The sequence below is a fragment of the Hippocampus zosterae genome, chromosome 6 (assembly GCF_025434085.1).
Source record: "Hippocampus zosterae strain Florida chromosome 6, ASM2543408v3, whole genome shotgun sequence".
NCBI classification, from domain to species: domain Eukaryota; kingdom Metazoa; phylum Chordata; class Actinopteri; order Syngnathiformes; family Syngnathidae; genus Hippocampus; species Hippocampus zosterae.
In genome coordinates, this window is record NC_067456.1 from 23314796 (window position 1) to 23332854 (window position 18059).

The following is an 18059-nucleotide window of genomic DNA, read 5'->3' on the forward strand; positions in this document are numbered from 1 at the left end:
ACGGGTATTTGTAAGTTTGCTCTTCTGATTAAGTAGCTATACTTTAATGAACACAATCAGCAACAAGTTGGAGCTATAAATTTACATTGCAATCACAGAAATATGGTACCTAGCTCTCAGTGTTATTTCTGAGTTCATTCAACTTTGCAAAGTAGGAAATGCTCATTGTGTGCCACTGTGTCACCGTGGCCATTTATAATAATAATAATAATACATCACATTTGTAAGCGCCTTTCACAACACTCAAGGACACTGTACAGCCAAGACCAATAGTAAAACACAGATAAAATAATAAATAAAGATTTAAGGCGGGTAGGCAAGTCTGAATAGGTGGGTTTTGAGCTGGGTTTTGTATAAGGAAAGAGAGTCAATATTACGAATGTTGGGAGGAAGTGAGTTTCAGAGTTTGGGGGCAGAGCGACTGAAGGCTCTGAACCCCATTGTACTGAGACGGGCAGAGGGTAGAAAAAGGTGGAGGGAGGATGAGGACCTGAGTGAGCGAGAGGGAATGGAGATTTTAAGAAGATCTGGGGGGCGCAAGGTTATGGATGGCTTTGAATGTATAGAGAAGTATTTTGAAGTTGATTCTAAGTTTGACAGGAACATTTGATCGTGCCATAACATAATGTCATTTGTCATTTGATTGTTGAACCAGACTTTATTTGTGTTTGACAGTATTGACAACAGCAGAAAAAACCAATAATATTGTGTATTTGTTGGTAAACAAGGATTTGTGAATGACTGCAGTCAAATATCCACAGCATCCTTTCTTCAGAAGTCCTCTGTGGGAAGGATGCAAACTTGCAAAAGAATCTCATCTTCAATGCTTATTAATTGTGTTGCTTCAAGGTGTAGGCATAATGGAGGGTGCCACCTTTTGGCAGGAAGCAGTCGTGCTCGTGGGTTCCAGGTCGGATCTGTCTCTGGCACACTCCCAGCTGGTCATCAAAGACCAAATCCCTGTCATAAACCTCAAGCCTCAAGACGTCATGCTCCTGGGCGTTGAAATAGGAGAACTCCTCCTCCCACCAAGGGTTAACAGTGTCCTTCCGGACAGCTGTTTTGCCCAGAGTGGCGGAGCCACAAAACACCTTGACGTAGCCATCTGTGATCCCCAAAATGTCAGAGGGGAGGCCAGTGGCACGCAAGTTAAACACCTTGAGCTGGGCCTGCGTCACAGGAAGAGCACATAGCACCAGAAGAAGGAGGGACAGACTTGAGGCCATGACTGTGAAGGTGAATGGAGAATTGCATGTTAGTGGTAGGAAGGAGAGGAGGAGTAAATTCATGTATCCTTTTTAGAATGATGACTGTTATGATTATAATTGAATGTGTAAAAAGCATGACATTAAGATTTCAAGAAGATACTCTTTTGCATGTACATCAGCTCAAACTTATCTCGCACAATGACTGAAAATTTAACAGGTAAATACCGGTAACTCTGAAATTGTGTTTGGTTAACAACATTTTTCTCCAGAAATTAGTACACCTTTGAAAGGTAAGCCTTTCTCAATAATCAGAACACCAATCTTCCAAATCACACTGATGGTTCGATTTAATCCTCAACTCATTGTATAAACTATAGTTTAATTTAAGATTTTGATTTCCCCAATTTATCATTTTTTAAAACTCGATACATCCATCCATCCATTTTCTGATCCGCTTGATCCTCACTAGGGTCGCGGGGGGTGCCGGAGCCTATCCGAGCTGTCTTCGGGCACTAGGCGGAGACACCCTGAACCGGTTGCCAGACAATCGCAGGGCATACAGAAACAAACAAGCATCCATGCTCACACTCACACCTAGGGACAATTTAAAGTGTTCAATCAGTCTGCCACGCATGTTTTTGGAATGTGGGATGAAACCGGATTACCTGGAGAAAACACGCAGACACGGGGAGAACATGCAAACTTCACACAGGAAGGCCGAGGCTGGCCGGAATTGAACCTGCAAGCTCTTCACTGTGAGGTCAACACGCTAACCACTGGACCACCGGGCCGCCTCAAGATACATTATTTCACAAATAAAATGAATCACACTTGTGTTTTAGTTGTGAAAGTAGGACCGGTACACAGCAATAATAACAGTGGTAAAAGCAGGCAGTATGACAAGGTGCTTGCCTTCATCTTACCTGTGTTCTTGGTGTCTGGTTTCTCACCTCTGTCAGAACTTCGATCTTTTTAAATGCCAGCAGGGCTCGTATCAGTCTGATAACGCTGTTCCAAAATTCCCAGAAAGCACAACCTGCGCCGTTCTCAGCATTTCGTAACGCAATGTGTGAGCAGGATGCATCCAGCCTGACAGAACTGGGCCATGAACAGAACTTTTAGAAAATAGAAAAGTGGAGTAAGTGTGTGTGTGTGTGTGTGTGTGTGTGTGTGTGTGTGTGTGTGTGTGTGTGCGCGCTAGTAACAGAAATGACTCAGAAACACAGGGAGGCTGGAACCAGAATCCAACCCGCGACCTCTGCATTGTGTGGCAGACGTGCGAACAAGTCGATCACTGTGCCACGCTAATATGGGTACACATAATAATAATAATAATAATAATAATACATGCTATATTACAGAGAAATAAATGATTTTTAGAGGACTGGTTTGAGGCGGGGGTCGGCAACACGCGGCTCCAGAGCCGCATGCGGTTCTTTAGCGACATCTTGTGGCTCCCTGGAAAATGTTTGAAAATAGAAAAAGATTTTGATAGTAGGCTAATATAGCTCAAATAGATATAGATACATGCTGCAGCCCCGAAAAAGGAGAGCAGTGGTGTTGTTTTTTTAAAGCATACATTGAGGCTTTTAACAGTCTTTTTTAAAGCATACTTTTAGGCTTTTAACAGTCTTGACAAACACAGACATATCTGTGTCCGACTCCGTGCCTTCACTCTTCTTGTTCGACTCGAGGGGCGTTTAAAGACCAAAAAAAAAAAAAACACGAAAATTAATGATCATTTCATGACACTAAGAAAAGCGAAAATAATGCACCAAAACAAAAAATCAAGCGAGGTAATTACAAAATAAATTCTATGGGGGCATTTATGAACACACAACAAAGGAATGAATAACAAACAATTCGGAGACAGCCCAGTCTCCTACATACATACAGCATGTGTTTCCTTCATTGTTATCATGTTCCTGTTCTGGGCCTGGCCAGCAGGTGGCAGACTGAGCGGACTTGCTGGCTGCACACCTGCTGCCAATCTGTCAATTATGGAACTGCGTATTTAAGCACCCGAAATCTGTCTTCTGGTTGTCGGAGTATTGCTTATGCCTTGCTGTTTCCATGCTCCTAGACCAGGGGTGCTCAAACTTTTTGGATCAAAGATCTACGGTACTTTTCGATCAACTAACCTCCCGGGATCTACCCTTGCCGGCACGCGCGTGCGCACACACGCACGCACGCCTTTCCCTGGTCCCTCCTAGATTCCTATTCTTTGCTCGTGCCCTCGGTGAATTGTACACGAAGCAAACTCTGAATGAGAATAATGACGACAAAAGATAGAGCGCAACAGTTCTGATCACAAGCTGCAATTGCAGACTGCTGAGAGCTAACAACCTCCGGTGACATAATCACGCGCCACCGTAAATTCAAGATTTACCTGCTCTATTTTAGTTTTAAATATTTTTTGGGGTGAAAATGAGGCTGATAAGATGATTAGGGTGCAGTGTACATTAACACAAAAAAATATATTATTAACATGTACAAAGACACATAAATGGTTGTGTGTTTTTTTTCTCCTCGACACTCCTCGGATCTACTTGAGACCTGTCTTAGATCTACCGGTAGATCAGGATCTACCTAATGGGCACCCCTGTCCTTGACTATTCTTGCTATAGATCTCGTTGTGTTTCGCTTTTGAACTCGCTGTACCAATGGTTTTGTAAGTGTTGTTTTTTATTGTGTGATTTGGCTTTCGCTTGCGTGTTTTTTGATACATTGTTTTTGTTTGTCTTCGCGGTCCTTATTTTCCTCTCTTGCCTTTTGTGCAAGCGCTTTTTGTTGTTCGTTTTTTGTGCCCTGTGGTCCTTGTTTTGACCAGTGCTTTATGTTTTCTCTTAGTCGTGGCGATTTTTGTATTAAAAACATATTTTTGCAACGGAGGCCTTGTTGACGTCTACACTTTGGGGTCCAAACTTAATTCGGCTTGCCCGAAACGTAACAGAATACTTCGACCACAATGTATCCTGTAGATGTAAACAGGATAATGACTGCCTTGACCAGTCAGGGACAACTGGTGGGCCAGCACGGACAAGCGTTCGCTGAGCTCCGAGAGACAGTCTCCGTGCTGGCTCATCAGCTTGATAATTTCAGTTCCCGGATGGATCAAACGAGCCACCGAGAAACGCCAACCTCATGATCACCTACGGTTGCCACCGAGATACTATCTTCCCCGATCGTAGGGCGGGAGCCTAATTTCCCTCACCCCCCTCGCTATGGTGGCGAACCGGGACTCGGTATACAATTTTTGCACCAATGCTCTTTAATATTCGACGAGCAACCTTCTGCTTACGAGAAGGATAGAACCAAGGAGGCATTCATAATGAGCCTGTTGACTGGTCAGGCGGCGTCTTGGGCAGTGGAAATAAGCAATGCTCAACCCGGGCTTCGGGCTTCCTTCCCTGAGTTTGTCGCAGAGTTTCGTCGCATGTTCCACCATCCGGTTATGGGAAGGGAGGCTGAAGGACGGCTACTCGCTATTCAGCAGGGAAAACAGTCCTTTGCCGAATATTCCATTTCTTTTCGTATTCTGGCCGCCCGTAGTGGTTACGGGGACCGCACCCTGTGTGGCTTGTTTTGCCGCAGGTTGAATGTATCGTTAGAGGACAAACTGACTCCCTTACCGAGTTCTCGACTTTATCAGGTTTCACAGCCAGAACAAGAGGCTTTAAGGGAATACATTGACAGCTCACTCTCGGCTGGCCTCATTAGGCCATCTAAGTCCCCATTGGGTGCCGGGTTCTTCTTTATCGAAAAGAAAGAAAAGTCGTTACGACCATGTGTAGACTATCGGGGACTAAATGAAATCACCATAAAAAACAAATATCCTCTTCCATTATTAGATTCTGCATTTGCCCCCCTTCAATCAGCAACCGTTTTCTCAAAACTAGATATACGCAGTGCTTACCATTTGGTCCGTATTAGGGAGGGGGACGAATGGAAGACTGCATTCAAGACACCATTGGGCCATTTTGAATATTTAGTCATGCCTTTTGGGTTAACCAACGTTTCCATGCTCATAGAATATTCTTGCTATAGATCTCGTCGTGTTTCACTTTTGAACTCGCGGTACCAAAGGTTTGGTAAGTATTGGATTTTATTGTGTGATTTGGCTTTTGCTTGCGTGTATTTTGATACATTGTTTTTGTTTGTCTTTTTCGGTCCTTATTTTCCTCCCTTGCCTTTTGTGCTAGCGCTTTTTGTTGTTCGTTTTTTTTTTTGTGCCCTCTGGCCCTTGTTTTGACCAGTGCTTTATGTTAACTCATAGTCGTGGCGATTCTTGTATTAAAAACATATTTTTGCAACGGAGGCCTTGTTGACGTCTACACTTTGGGGTCCAAACTTGATTCGGTTGCCCGAAACGTAACAAATGTAAGTTTTATAGAAGGCTTTTATTTTTTATATTATATGAGCATGGAAACGTTGGTTATTTTTTTTTCCGGCTCCAGACATATTTGTTTTTCGTTTTGTCCTGGCTATTTCAACATTTTGGGTTGCCGACCCCTGGTTTGGGGGGAACATGGCGGGGTCTTTGTCACAACTGATGGATGACAATGGTGCCTTATTGATTTATGATCATTTTAGGTGCAAACGTAATTTCAGGCCATCAAGACGTCAAGTCAAGTCAACAGTATTTATAGAGCACTTTCAAACAGCCATCGCTGCATACAAAGTGCTGTACATGGAGCAATTTAACATGCACAATAAACAGTAAGACAAATCGGTAATAAAGGCGGTAGAAAGCAACAAACAGTAAAACCAAGACCAAATCTAAGTCATGCTGAGTCGAATGCCAAAGAATACAAGTGAGTTTTGAGGAGGGTTTTGAAGATGGGCAGCGAGGAGGCTTGCCGAATGTTCAGTGGGAGGTCATTCCAGAGAGAGGGACCAGCAACAGAAAAGGCTCGATCCCCTCTGAGCCTCAGTTTAGTTCTTGGTACTTATAATAATTTCTGGTCCACAGACCTGAGGCGCCGGGCAGGTGTGTAGGGGCGTATGAGCTCAGAGAGGTAAGGTGTAAGGTAAGACGTAACCGTAATAAATTCTTAATTTTGTCCTTCCATAGCAATTTGTGCCCCTATCTCTGTCTTCCAAAAATTATATTTCAGAAAAATAATATTCAACCCAACTTTGATGAGGCTACACTAAACAAGTTAAGAACTATCTATTTTAATCTTCCAATACATCCAAAATGAAGGAAATACATTTTTCAATTTTGAATAACATTTAACCCATTACTGAGATCACACTATTTTTGAAGACTTTACATGATCTTTCTGAAACAATGACAATGAAACTACTGACCATGTTTTTTGCTTGCCCAATTATCCAATTTTTCTGGAAGACTGGACACCTCCTATGATCGCATCTTTTCCTGCCTCATTATGAAGAAATTATACAACTAAAATGTTATCGCACTCGTCAAAGAATAAGATCTCTACAAATCGAATTTTATGTGTGGTAAGGTTCATTCACAAGAAGGAATATAACAAAATTATACAACTAAAATGTTATCGCACTCGTCAAAGAATAAGATCTCTACAAATCGAATTTTATGTGTGGTAAGGTTCATTCACAAGAAGGAATATAACAAAATCTAACCCTTTTTATGTTCATAACGTTATAAACGTATTTGGTATTTACATGAATGTTAATTAAAAGCCCAAAGCCACCGGAAATACATAGAATCAGTTGAATGTTTGCTCTCTCTCGTGTGGTTGAGGGGAAATAAATTTCATCCGTGGTGTATGTTGCAAACAGAGCAAATTTGACAAAGTTGACTTACCGTAACTTAACTTGACTTGTGTAACTAAATAAACCTGAAAAAACGCCATGGGTTTCCGTACGGTCAGTGTGACACAGATCATGCAAAAAACAATCGAAAAAGAACCAGGGCGCTGTGAGTGTGAGAGTTCCGAACGCTTTTTGTCACTTATCTCTTTCCGTCTTCCGGCAGGATTGAATCATTTGGGAGCGCGAGGAGGGACGTGTGAGTTATTTGAACGTTTAACTCGCAAAGACGATGTCATAGTGACTTTTTATTCCACGGGTGAAACGTATGCAGCACGGTAATTATTATTAATGTGATACTTATCTTACGTATGTCCTTATTTCTACGTCTCATGTCAGTCGTGCGTAGCCAGTGGAATCGTCCTAAACACTGTTCATAAACAGCGCGGATTTAATTTAATGGTATAATTTGCTGTCAAAAATGTGTGAACAGCTGGTGGAGTATTTTCAGGGTCAGATACAAAAGAAAGACGCAGCCGAAGTGAGATGGTCACACGCAACGAACAGCAGGATTAAACTGGCCAAGGCTCTTCAAGGTGAGGCGTATCTTATCTCTTAACGAATTACAGCAAACTCACCCCATGTATTTTAAGAGTTTGAGATCAATGTGCAGGAGGGGCTGCTTTAACACCTCAAACTTCCGTTCTGTAATCAAATCATCCTCCATTTATTATCTGCCAGCAGTGAAAACACCAGACATACTAGCTCAATAAAATGTACGATTTGATTATCGCAATGCTAATTCAAATAATGCCTGAAACGAAAGTAATTTTCACTCTGCTGTCTGTATGTCATTGTAAATGTGATACATCAAAATCTCCTCATTCTGAAGGCTGCCTCGCAACCCTCAAACAACTACATGCAACATATCCATATCGACATCTCTCTCTCTCTCTCTCTCGCTCTCTCTCCGTCTCTCTCTCTCTCTCTCTCTCTGTCTCTCGCTCAATAATATATATATATATATAATATACATTGTATGTAAACGCATACATGGGTGCTCATAATCACACCCATATATATTAGGGATGTGAATCCCAGAATTTCCTTTTACATTTTTTGTCCTAGTTCTCCCCATTTTAATGCTCTCATCAACATGGAATCATGAATCATTTTCCATGTGCCAAATGCAAATATTTACTGAAATAACAATTTCGATTTTCAATTTTACATGAATATTTTTCACTTTGAGCAGTTATTCACGCATAATCTTTCACACAATATTACTGTGCATCAACAACAGTGAAACAAAATATTTTGTCACACAACAGCTGCTTTAACAGCTTTTTTAATGAAATCAAAACAGAGCAATATAACATTATAAAGTGCACATCTAAGGTAAACTAGTGCTCAGTCTATAGTGGATTCAAACCATGGTTGCATACTTCGTTTTTCCCAAGTTTGTTTGGTTTGGTTTGGTTTGTTTGTTTGTTTATTGAACATAAAACTCTATATGTTTGTTGAAGAATAATGAGACACCGGACACCAGTGTTCGTTATGTGCCCTGTATTCAAAACTTCCGGCCGTACAAACAAGAGCACGCACTTCCCCCGTGCTGCTGGGGCAAACCATTCTGAAAGAGGGGAGTTTCACTCCCCCTAACACAGTTGGGCTATGTTGATTGTGTTTGTCCTTCTTGCGCGGAAGTCTCTCTACGGTTTTGTGTAGACCTCATTTCGGATGACTACACTTGGTTCGATGACAACACTGGAGACGTTTTATTTTCGCTAGGTCGCTACCACTACAGCGCGCTGTCACTTTCAGATGAACACAGAGAAGCTCAGAACACTGTAATCTTCCACACAAAATAGTTCCAAACAAGTAACAATCGCGTCAGTGGCATACATCGTGTACCTGTATGATATATATAGAGAGAGAGAAGAACAGGTATCTTTGATCTTGTCAGTGGAGCAATCTGGCAACTTTTTAAAAGTAAACTTTCCATTCATAAACTCTTTAAGTTTCCGTTTTTGGTGTCTCGAGCTGCCGTGGCTGGTAAAACAGACATGGGCGTGGACTTCTGCAGCACGCTTGTTGTTTTGTTTCTGGTGTATTTATAGAGCAACGTAACATCCGCTTGTGACGTGGGCCACGTTAATCTCGCGAGAAAATTTTTAATCCCGTTAAAATTCATTTAAATTAATGCCAATAAAAACGCGCTAAACTGACAGCTCTAATTTAAATAAGAATCTGTAGCGCAAGATGTCCACCCATCCACTGTAAGTGCAACTCTTTGCGCACTGTTCAGCGACACAGTAATCTCACTTCTCACTTTGTTGTACAGATCGGGAATATGTTTGTAAGAGAACACAGACCTGTCTGGTATTTTATACCTGAGTTCCAAAACGTGCACGAGCTGTCTGAAACCCTCGTTGTCCACCACTCTGTAAGGCTGGAGGTCTTTGCATATGAAATAAGCAGTGGCCTTAGTTATAGCCATTGCGCGGTCACAGTGAGTTGCAAGGGGACTCCCAAAATAAGAGGCTATTTTTTTCTGATCCTGACCTGGTTTGCCAAGAGTTTCTCCGGTGTCCGACGAGGAACTGAGCGGGGAACCGGGGGAGCGGGCGGGAAACTTGTCGGTGATGAGGTGCCATCGTTTTAAGTGGGTCTGCATATTTGTGGTGCTGCCGTTGTATGGCTTCTTAGTGCGACATTCCTTGCAAATTACGGAGGTTTTATCAAGCTTTCCGTCTTTCTTTTCGAAGCCGTAGTATTTCCAAACATAACATTTGAATCTTGCGGGTGCATTAAATATAGTAGTTGCCTCGCTGCTGCTTGCGCTAACTTCCATAATGTTTCGCTAGTTGTGTACTGGACTGTATGTGACGCACGGCTACCGTCCGTATTCAACACAAAACGCAAAGCAATGATGGTGCATTCATCACGCCTAGGAAAAGGCAGATAGGTGACGTTTAACACGAATAAAACGGCGCTTGAATCGGATTTTACCGATACTCACCAATGCATCGTGATGAATCGCGATTTCACCCGTCAATCGCGTCGTACCCAGTGAATGAGCCGATGCACTCGCATCGCGCACGTGCGCATCGATGTATCGATTAATATTGATTATTTTCCACACCCTTTTTATATATATATATATACTGTATATTCTCCTGCACGGGCAATAATTTATTGCAGGGGTCACCAAACTTTTTGAGAGTGAGAGCTACTTCATGTGTCCTGATTGTGTGAAGGGCTACCAAATTGATACACGTCTGAAATAACATTTGTACAAATTACATTTAATAATATTAGAACATTAGCTAGCTAGATGTATACTGTAGCTAGCTAGTTAGATAGCTAAATAGGTAGCTATAGAATCTATAATACTGCCCATGTTTGCATTTTTAAATCATAATTTCTACGAGCAAATCACAATCCTAGCACTGGCGGGCTACTGGTGTGGTCCTCACGGGCTACCTGGTGCTCGCGGGCACCACGTTGGAGACCCCTGATTTATTGGCTTATTGCCAATAAGCCAACCTCCTTTTTCTCTCAGGTACTGCTCATATGATTGAGGCTGACATAATCGTAAGAGGCCATGACCCTAAGGAGCCAATCATGGGCCACCCTCCTGACACTGACAGTGACATAACACTGAAGGAATGGCTTGAATGTGTCAAGTTGCATGACAAGGGGATCAAACTCGACTTCAAGAGGTGAGACGTAATCAGATTATGTGGCTTTCAAAGTGGTGAGAGCTGACATGATGCTAGCTAACCCATTTTGGTTCTTCCTAACAGCCTAGAGGCGGTGTCTATTTCTATGGCCCCGTTGAAAGAAGTGCTGGCTCAAATGACCTCTCCTGTGTGGATCAATGCTGACATCCTTCCTGGACCTGGAAGTCAGACCAAACCATTGGAGCCTCACGCATTCCTGGCTGCTGTAAAGACTCTTCCCACTAACATTGTACTCTCCCTTGGCTGGACCACAAAATGGACTGCAGGGATTGATAATCCAGGTGAGTGTGCATTAGAGAGTGACACGGGAGGAGATTTACACTCCTCTCCCATCCCGCTCCCACAAGAAATGTTTCCTGTCCTGGAGAAAAAAAAAGATCCTGTCTCGTCTGTGTGAAAAAAAAACTCCCATCCTGTCCTGCTCCCGTTCAGAATGACTCCCACTCCTGTATCGCTCCCATTTTGGAAGTCAGCTACATTACTTTTCCTCATTAACTCTCCGAAGTATATATATTTTTCCTACTAGTGGATAATAACACTTCCATCTGACTCCCATCCAGCAGGATTCCTAAAAAAAATGTCTCCAAGTCAGGGGTGGCCATTAGGTAGATCCTGATCTACCGGTAGATCTAAGACAGGTCCCAAGTAGATCCGAGAAGTGTCGAGGAGAAAAAAACAAAACAACCATTTGTGTGTCTTTGTACATGTTAATAATATATTTTTTTGTGTTAACGTATACTGCACCCTAATCATCTTATCAATCTAATTTTCACCCAAAAAGTATTTAAAAATAAAATAAAGCAGGTAAATCTTGAATTTATGGTGGCGCGTGATTACGTCACCAGAGGTTGTTGGCTCTCAGCAGTCTGCAATTGCAGCTTGTGATCAGAACTGTTGCGCTCTATCTTTTATCATCATTATTCTCATTCAGAGTTCGCTTCGTGTACACTTCACCGAGGGCACGAGCAAAGAATAGGAATCTAGGAGGGCCCAGGGAAGCACTTTAAAACGGTACGTGTGCGCTACCTATAGTTAACAGGCTGCAAAAGTGCGTCGCATGCCTCAGTTTCAGGCTGTTTCTCATCAGGCTGTGTGTGTGTGGGGGGGTGGGGGTGGGGGGGTTGCGTGCATGCGCGCGTGCCGCTAATGGTAGATCCCGGGAGGTTAGTTGATCAAAAAGTAGATCTTCGATTCAAAAAGTTTGAGCACCCCTGCTCTAAGTGGTTAGTGCTAGTCTCTTGGCTGTTTGGATTTATGGTATGTATATTTGCACGACTTTTATACTGCCTACTATGACATTGGAGGCTGATATTTATCAGAAATTGGTCATATAAGCAGAACAAATATTCACCGCGGAGGCTTTCCTCACATGAACTTTATATGATGTTTGATGTATTATTTAGTCAATGGATTTTTAATTATTTTTTTTTACATTCATTGGTGTTTCAATGCTGTAATTCTCTTGCAGGTTTAACTTGCACTTTCTCACAGGCAGTCGAGGGCGTTGTAAACAAGTCATTTTAATGTGTTTTTTGGAAGATTGAACAGTTAAGCACTTGAACAATTTTGATGTAGCTTGAGAAATAAAAAAACTTAAGTGGCCAAAATGACTTGGACCTCACAAAAATAAAAGGTTGGGGTTAGTAACAAAAAGAAGGTCAAAATAATCTAAAAAAATTAGGTTGGGGTATAATTAAGACAAATTGAAGAGTATACAGTTGAGTTGAGTTTAACGTTTATCCATCTATCTCAATGGTGGGCAATGAGTTTTGGACCTGAGCCTTCAATGGGTATTTAGTGATCTAATCCACCTCCTAATAATGCCATAACGTGACAATATGTAAACATTAAATTGTTGTTACCAGTTAAATTTGTCTCGGTCCATGTTAAAGCTTAGCTAAGTTAGCTTAGCATTGATTGTTCCATCCATCATTAAACAGTGATCGAGTGTGAGTGTAATTATTGTGGCAAATCCATCCATCCATTTTCTGATCCGGGTAGCGGGGTCGATTACACGAGGAATTGATGCAGTACTCAATGCCATCATTGATTTTAAAAGGATTGGTTTGTGGCATCCCTTGATTAACATAAATATTGTAATCTTTTTCAGGTTACAATTGGGAAATGGTGCATGAGATGCAGGACATATGTCAAAGCCTGGAACATCTTGTCACCTTCCCAGTACGGGCGGCCCTTTTGGCCCAGTCTGTCTCTGAGCTCACATGGCTGCTGCAACAGTCGGACAGGTGACTGGCTCTCACACACACTTCATTTGTTGTTGTTGTAATGTTTATTAAATAGTCACTTGAGATTAGGGCTGCCACAAATGATTATTTTGCGAGTTGACTAATCATTAACAGTAGTCGAGGTTAGCGGTAGCCGACTAATCGAATCAAACCGTAACGTGGCATAACATTAGAGAGCATGAATAGTTTTAGGTATCTACAAATTTCTAACAATTAAGGTGAGAGTACATTCAACTTTGATTAAACTCTGCAGCTTCCATGACATGATTATAAATGATGGAGCAAGTTAAATTTAAGGCAATACTGTGGCCTTAATTTTTTTTTTCCTGTAAATAATCATTGGATTTTAAAATGGACCCCAAAACTATTAAGAAAACTCTACAACAAACTGTTTGTATTTAAATTGTATCCAAATTGTTTTGTTTTTCCTTCATTGTATGCATAATTTAAAAGTAGTAAATTGACCTACACAATTAAAAGGTAGTATGCACCTGAAACGAAAAAAAAAAAGTTATAGATTAGGTGGAAAGATTTTTTTAATTTTTTTTTTCAGCACTATAAATTCGTATATTGTAACGAACTGGGTTATGTTGGCGTCCCAACCAGGACATCGTCTGACAATGTTATATCAAAACACACGCCATAACATGTGTGTGCTACCTCGGGCTAGCTTCCAGGCACAACCTGTCAGAAATTAATTCGGGCATCATTCACAACGTGTTTCTTTTCAGATGGTCAAGCACCACTTACTCATGCTTCCGTCATCCATAAGTAGACACGACAATATATTGTCGTACTAAATGGGCATTGCATTACATCAAACTCACACGGGTAGCGTGTGTGTGCTAATGCTAGCTTCTTAACACGACTGTCCCTGTGTCAGATTAAATTGGGTATTAGCCATAACGTGCTTCCTTTTTATAGGCGTTTCCCTTATTTCCACACAGTATGTCATTATGGTTATAATAATGAACAATATAATGTATATCATGTCTTCTTATGCAGCACATCCTTGGTTTTGTACAGGATGCCGATGATTTTTTACCTTTTTCCAAATAAAACCCATTGAGGTTAGGCCATTTAAGAAGCTTAATTCTATCCAGTAGTATCCATTTCAAAACTGTTCTTAACCCTTTCATACACCCTGTAACCTGATAACATGATATGATAAGCTGTCCACTGCAGAAACCGCTGTCCCTGAAAGGGTTAATATGCGTTTTGGATCATGTGTTTGGAACACCAATGGTGTCTGAGTTTTAACAGTCGAGGTAATTGTCCTTCTTTTGGGTGAGAATGTCCAAGAACCAACCATCAATGCTTTTGACAGAACAGAGTTGAATGTTCCAACCGATGGCGATCCCAAACACATCTTAAAACTGGTTTTGGAATGCATGAAGCAGCTTCTGGAATGGTATTTCCAAAATGCCGACATCGACCCTATTTTAAGTACTGTTTGTCGATGGACTGTGCTTCAAAAGTGGGGACAGTGCCCGAAAACCAAGTACTAGAAATGGGTTCGACCGATTCTGCTGAGAGGAATAGTCAAACGGCAATACTATTGAAATTGTGTGTTGTGTTATCATTCCACTGTGGCAAGAATGATCAAATCAGTCATTCAAACTCCTTAATAATTTGCCAGATTTATGCCGATGATGATGAGTTGAATCTAATGTCACCTTTGCAATGCAATGGTGCAAACTGGTATTACCTGTTTGGTGTTGAAATAAAGTTGGCACAGACACTTTGCCCACATGTAGCCTTGACAAACATCTAGTTAGTATGTGGAACAACAAGGCGATGTGTTCTTTGGCCCACAGACTGTGTGGGTGGCTCAAACTGAGCCTCCCATTGTGATTTACGTGAGTAGTGCGGTACAAAGTGGAAAAGGTGAATGTAGATAAGAGGATGTGATGATTCATTCAATCAGTCACGGTGCAGAAACGGCTTCGTTTTGCCCAGTGAAGCGTCACAGGAATACAGCTCATATGAATGTGTCCTTTATGTACGTGCACTATAATAACTGTCGCTCCGTCACTATTAGTCATTCTTCATCCGTGTAGATGGTTCAGACATCAACGCACTTTTGTTCACAAGGATATTCTTTCTCCAAAATTGTTTTCCAAGAGAAATTTGACCAAAACATCACATGGAAGTCACCGAAGGGATGAGCACCTGCAAGCCGTCTTCAGAATCAAGCAAATATGGTCACACTGACAACATAACTGCTTCATTCATTTTTCCTTTTGCCAAAATCAGATTTTTGCAGGAGGTGAAATGCCTACAAACACTTGGACACTTGTATCCGCCAATGTCAGAAATTTTCTCGGACAAAGTTAAAGAAATGTCTCGGTACACAGGAAAATTGTCTTCAATATCGGCGGGAGCGGATCTCTGAAAGCGAACGACGGTTTAGTTGCTCTGCGATCACACACCCAAGCTCTCCTCCCGCCAATTCAGACTTTTATTGTAACATACAATGAAAACACTGCCCCCGATATTGGCATACCGCACCTCCGGTCGGGCCCCTCAGTAGTGATTGGTTACCTGTTTTTCAACCTCGAACCACCAGTACGTTGGCGCCTTTTCTGTCTGGTCTACATTGAATTAACATGTTGCAGACTTTGCGGATGGCCAATGTTGCCTGGGCGCGACAGGTGTTCTCAACTCGTCTTTTGTTGTTCAACCGCTGTTCCCGAATTATTCATTCCCCTTTTGTGACCGAGTTTGTGACCCAAAAGGTCAAATTGTTATTTTTTTTTAATATAGAAAGCCTTTGCTTTCATACTTTTATATTTTTGATGAAAGAACACAAGGACATTCATTTTATTTTGTTGTTATAATTATTAATAATACTCACAATTCTAAACATCATCACTGAGTAGGGGTAGAATAACTGGGCTCCATCAATTACTTGAGCAACAGTGGGGAAACTTGCTTCCATCATACTTGAGGAATTACAAGTGACACTTTAATAGCCCATTGATGTGCTCAAAAATGATTATACACTTTTGTTGTGTGCAGGTATTCTCTAACAGTGTGGACTGGCCAGAAGGATAAATTAAAAGTGGAGGACCTGCTGCCTTACAGAACATGTTTTGATGTCAACAGGATCTGCTATGACCTACCAGAAGCCCTAAGGACAGAGCTGACAAAGACTTTACAAAGATGATACATCAGCAATCAATAGTCAGGCTGAAAATGAGAGCCTTCAAACCTCTGGATGTGTATTGTAATACTTTTTAATTAATTGATTGATTTTTTATTTTTTTTTATTTTCAGGCGGTGTTGTGATAGTTACCGAGATGGGAGTCCTGCCCTTCCACTGCCTGATGGGAGGTTTCTCATCATCTTTGAAGAGTGCTGTTTTGGAGCCTTGGAAGGCAAAACTGGGATCCATCTTCATTTCTGCGTAACTGTTCACAAAGTTTACGAAAAAGGAGTATGGTGGACAATGGACAAAGTTCTCTCTGTTATATTTGGTCCCTTGAATGACCCATGTTTCCTGGAGGTTGTTTGGAAGCTTCTCAACAATTGAATCTATGCCTCTAGCTGAGTCAAGGAAACTGAGGCCAGGCAGGAAACCTTCGTTCTTTGCAGTTTCTACTTCCAGAAGAAGGTCTGCAAGCTCTTGAAGACGCCGACTGTCTTTGGGAGAGATTTTAGGTACATTGTTGAATCATTTGAATAGTGAAGCTTTGCTAACCTCTGGAAACATGAGCGCATGTTTAGGGCAGAAGAGTAAAGAGATTGTGCCTCAACTTGTCGAAAGAGGATGGAAGTGGATGTGATCACACCTCTCCACTGTTATGAATCAAAATGGCTACCCCACTGACTTTTTGGGTGGGTTTAACTACTTCTGCCACCAGGGGCACTTTACTGTAATGCAATTTTGGGTGGTTTTAACTACTTCCACCACTAGGGGCACCGCACTGCATTGTAATACAATCACTGTGGATAGAATAGTCAAGTCAACAGTATTTATAGAGCACTTTCAAACAGCCATCGCTACATACAAAGTGCTGTACATGAAGCAATTTAACATGCACAATAAACAGTAAGACAAATCGGACGTTCTATAACTCGGTGGTGGCCTCGGCCATCCATTATGGCATTGTCTGCTGGTCAGGCAGCATCTCGGCCCGGGACAGAAAGAGACTGGAGCGACTGGTCAGGAAGGCCAGTTCTGTCCTGGGTTGCTCCAGTGACACTCTGGAGGAGGTGGGCAACAGAAGGATGCTAACTAAGCTAAAAGCTATGATGGCCAGTCCCTCCCACGCCCTCCAGCCCGCCCTGACAGCACTTGGTAGCTCCTTCAGCCAGAGACTGTTACACCCGTGCTGCAAGAAGGAGAGATACCGACGCTCGTTCCTACCGACTGCTGTCAGGCTGATGAATAAAAAATAACAATCATAATAATAATAATAATTAAATGATGGGAAGGTAAATTGTAAATAGTACTGCGATCTATCCATTTGTGTTCATATTGTATTTAATTGAAAGATGTTTGTTGTTTTTTTTTTCTTTGTCCTTTCTTCTTTCTACATACATTCTTGCTGCTGGAGGCTGTAAATTTCCCCATTGTGGGACGAATAAAGGATATCTTATCTTAATAAAGGCGGTAGAAAGTAGTGATAGTTACTTTTAAAAAACGGGTCCTTTCTTGATAACTTGATTTAAAAAGTCACATAGTTACTTTACTGATGACTTGCTTGAAAAAGTAACTTAGATTACAATACTTTGATCATTGTAGTCAGCAGTTATCGACTACGCCGCTTAACAAAAAGTGATGCTGTTTTGCCACTTAATTGGAGGTGCGTTTTTAACTGCGTCTGAATAAAGTTTGTTTTTATTAAAAATGATATGAAGACAACCTTTGTGACTGACCAGAATTATTTTAATTAAAAGGAATAATACATCTTGGCAGGACTTCACATAATAATCAATACTGTAATAATAATTTGTCAGAGATTTTCTCGGACAAAGTTAAAGAAACGACTCGGCACACAGGAAAGTTGTCTTCAATATCGGCGGAAGCGGACCTCTGAGAGCGAACGACGGTTGTTGCTCCGCGATCACACTCAAAGTCCCGTCTCCGCGAGTTCTACATTTTATTGTAACAT

At 41.5% G+C, this 18059-nt stretch overlaps 2 protein-coding genes across 5 annotated transcripts; one reads left to right on the plus strand and one right to left on the minus strand.

The window, feature by feature from the left end:
- Positions 1-638: 638 nt before the first annotated feature.
- On the minus strand, positions 639-1661 carry LOC127602304 (uncharacterized). Its single transcript, XM_052068387.1, has one exon. It carries the CDS (start codon positions 1287-1289, stop codon positions 831-833), a length of 459 nt encoding a protein of 152 aa, XP_051924347.1. The 5' UTR covers positions 1290-1661; the 3' UTR covers positions 639-830.
- A 5430-nt stretch (positions 1662-7091) lies between these two features.
- fam151b (family with sequence similarity 151 member B) lies at positions 7092-17809 on the plus strand. Of its 4 annotated transcripts, none has more exons than XM_052068349.1 (6): positions 7098-7543; positions 7689-7723; positions 10513-10672; positions 10757-10974; positions 12804-12939; positions 15961-17809. In XM_052068349.1, the coding sequence occupies exons 3-6, from the start codon at positions 10524-10526 to the stop codon at positions 16106-16108; spliced, it is 651 nt and encodes a 216-aa protein (XP_051924309.1). In that variant the 5' UTR covers positions 7098-7543; positions 7689-7723; positions 10513-10523; the 3' UTR covers positions 16109-17809. The 4 variants fall into 4 exon arrangements, with proteins under 4 accessions (XP_051924308.1, XP_051924309.1, XP_051924310.1 ...); XM_052068350.1 differs by having other exon boundaries at positions 7692-7723; XM_052068348.1 differs by lacking the exon at positions 7689-7723 and having other exon boundaries at positions 7092-7543; positions 16048-17809.
- Positions 17810-18059: the final 250 nt, after the last annotated feature.

Coding starts and splice junctions, on each gene's coding strand:
- LOC127602304 (XM_052068387.1), bottom strand. CDS start 1,289: ATGAATTTACTCCTCCTCTCCTTCCTACCACTAACATGCAATTCTCCA.
- fam151b (XM_052068347.1), top strand. CDS start 7,429: ATGTGTGAACAGCTGGTGGAGTATTTTCAGGGTCAGATACAAAAGAAA. Junction 7,544..10,512: donor ACTGGCCAAGGCTCTTCAAG/GTGAGGCGTATC, acceptor TTTTTCTCTCAG/GTACTGCTCATATGATTGAG. Junction 12,940..15,960: donor CTGCTGCAACAGTCGGACAG/GTGACTGGCTCT, acceptor TGTTGTGTGCAG/GTATTCTCTAACAGTGTGGA.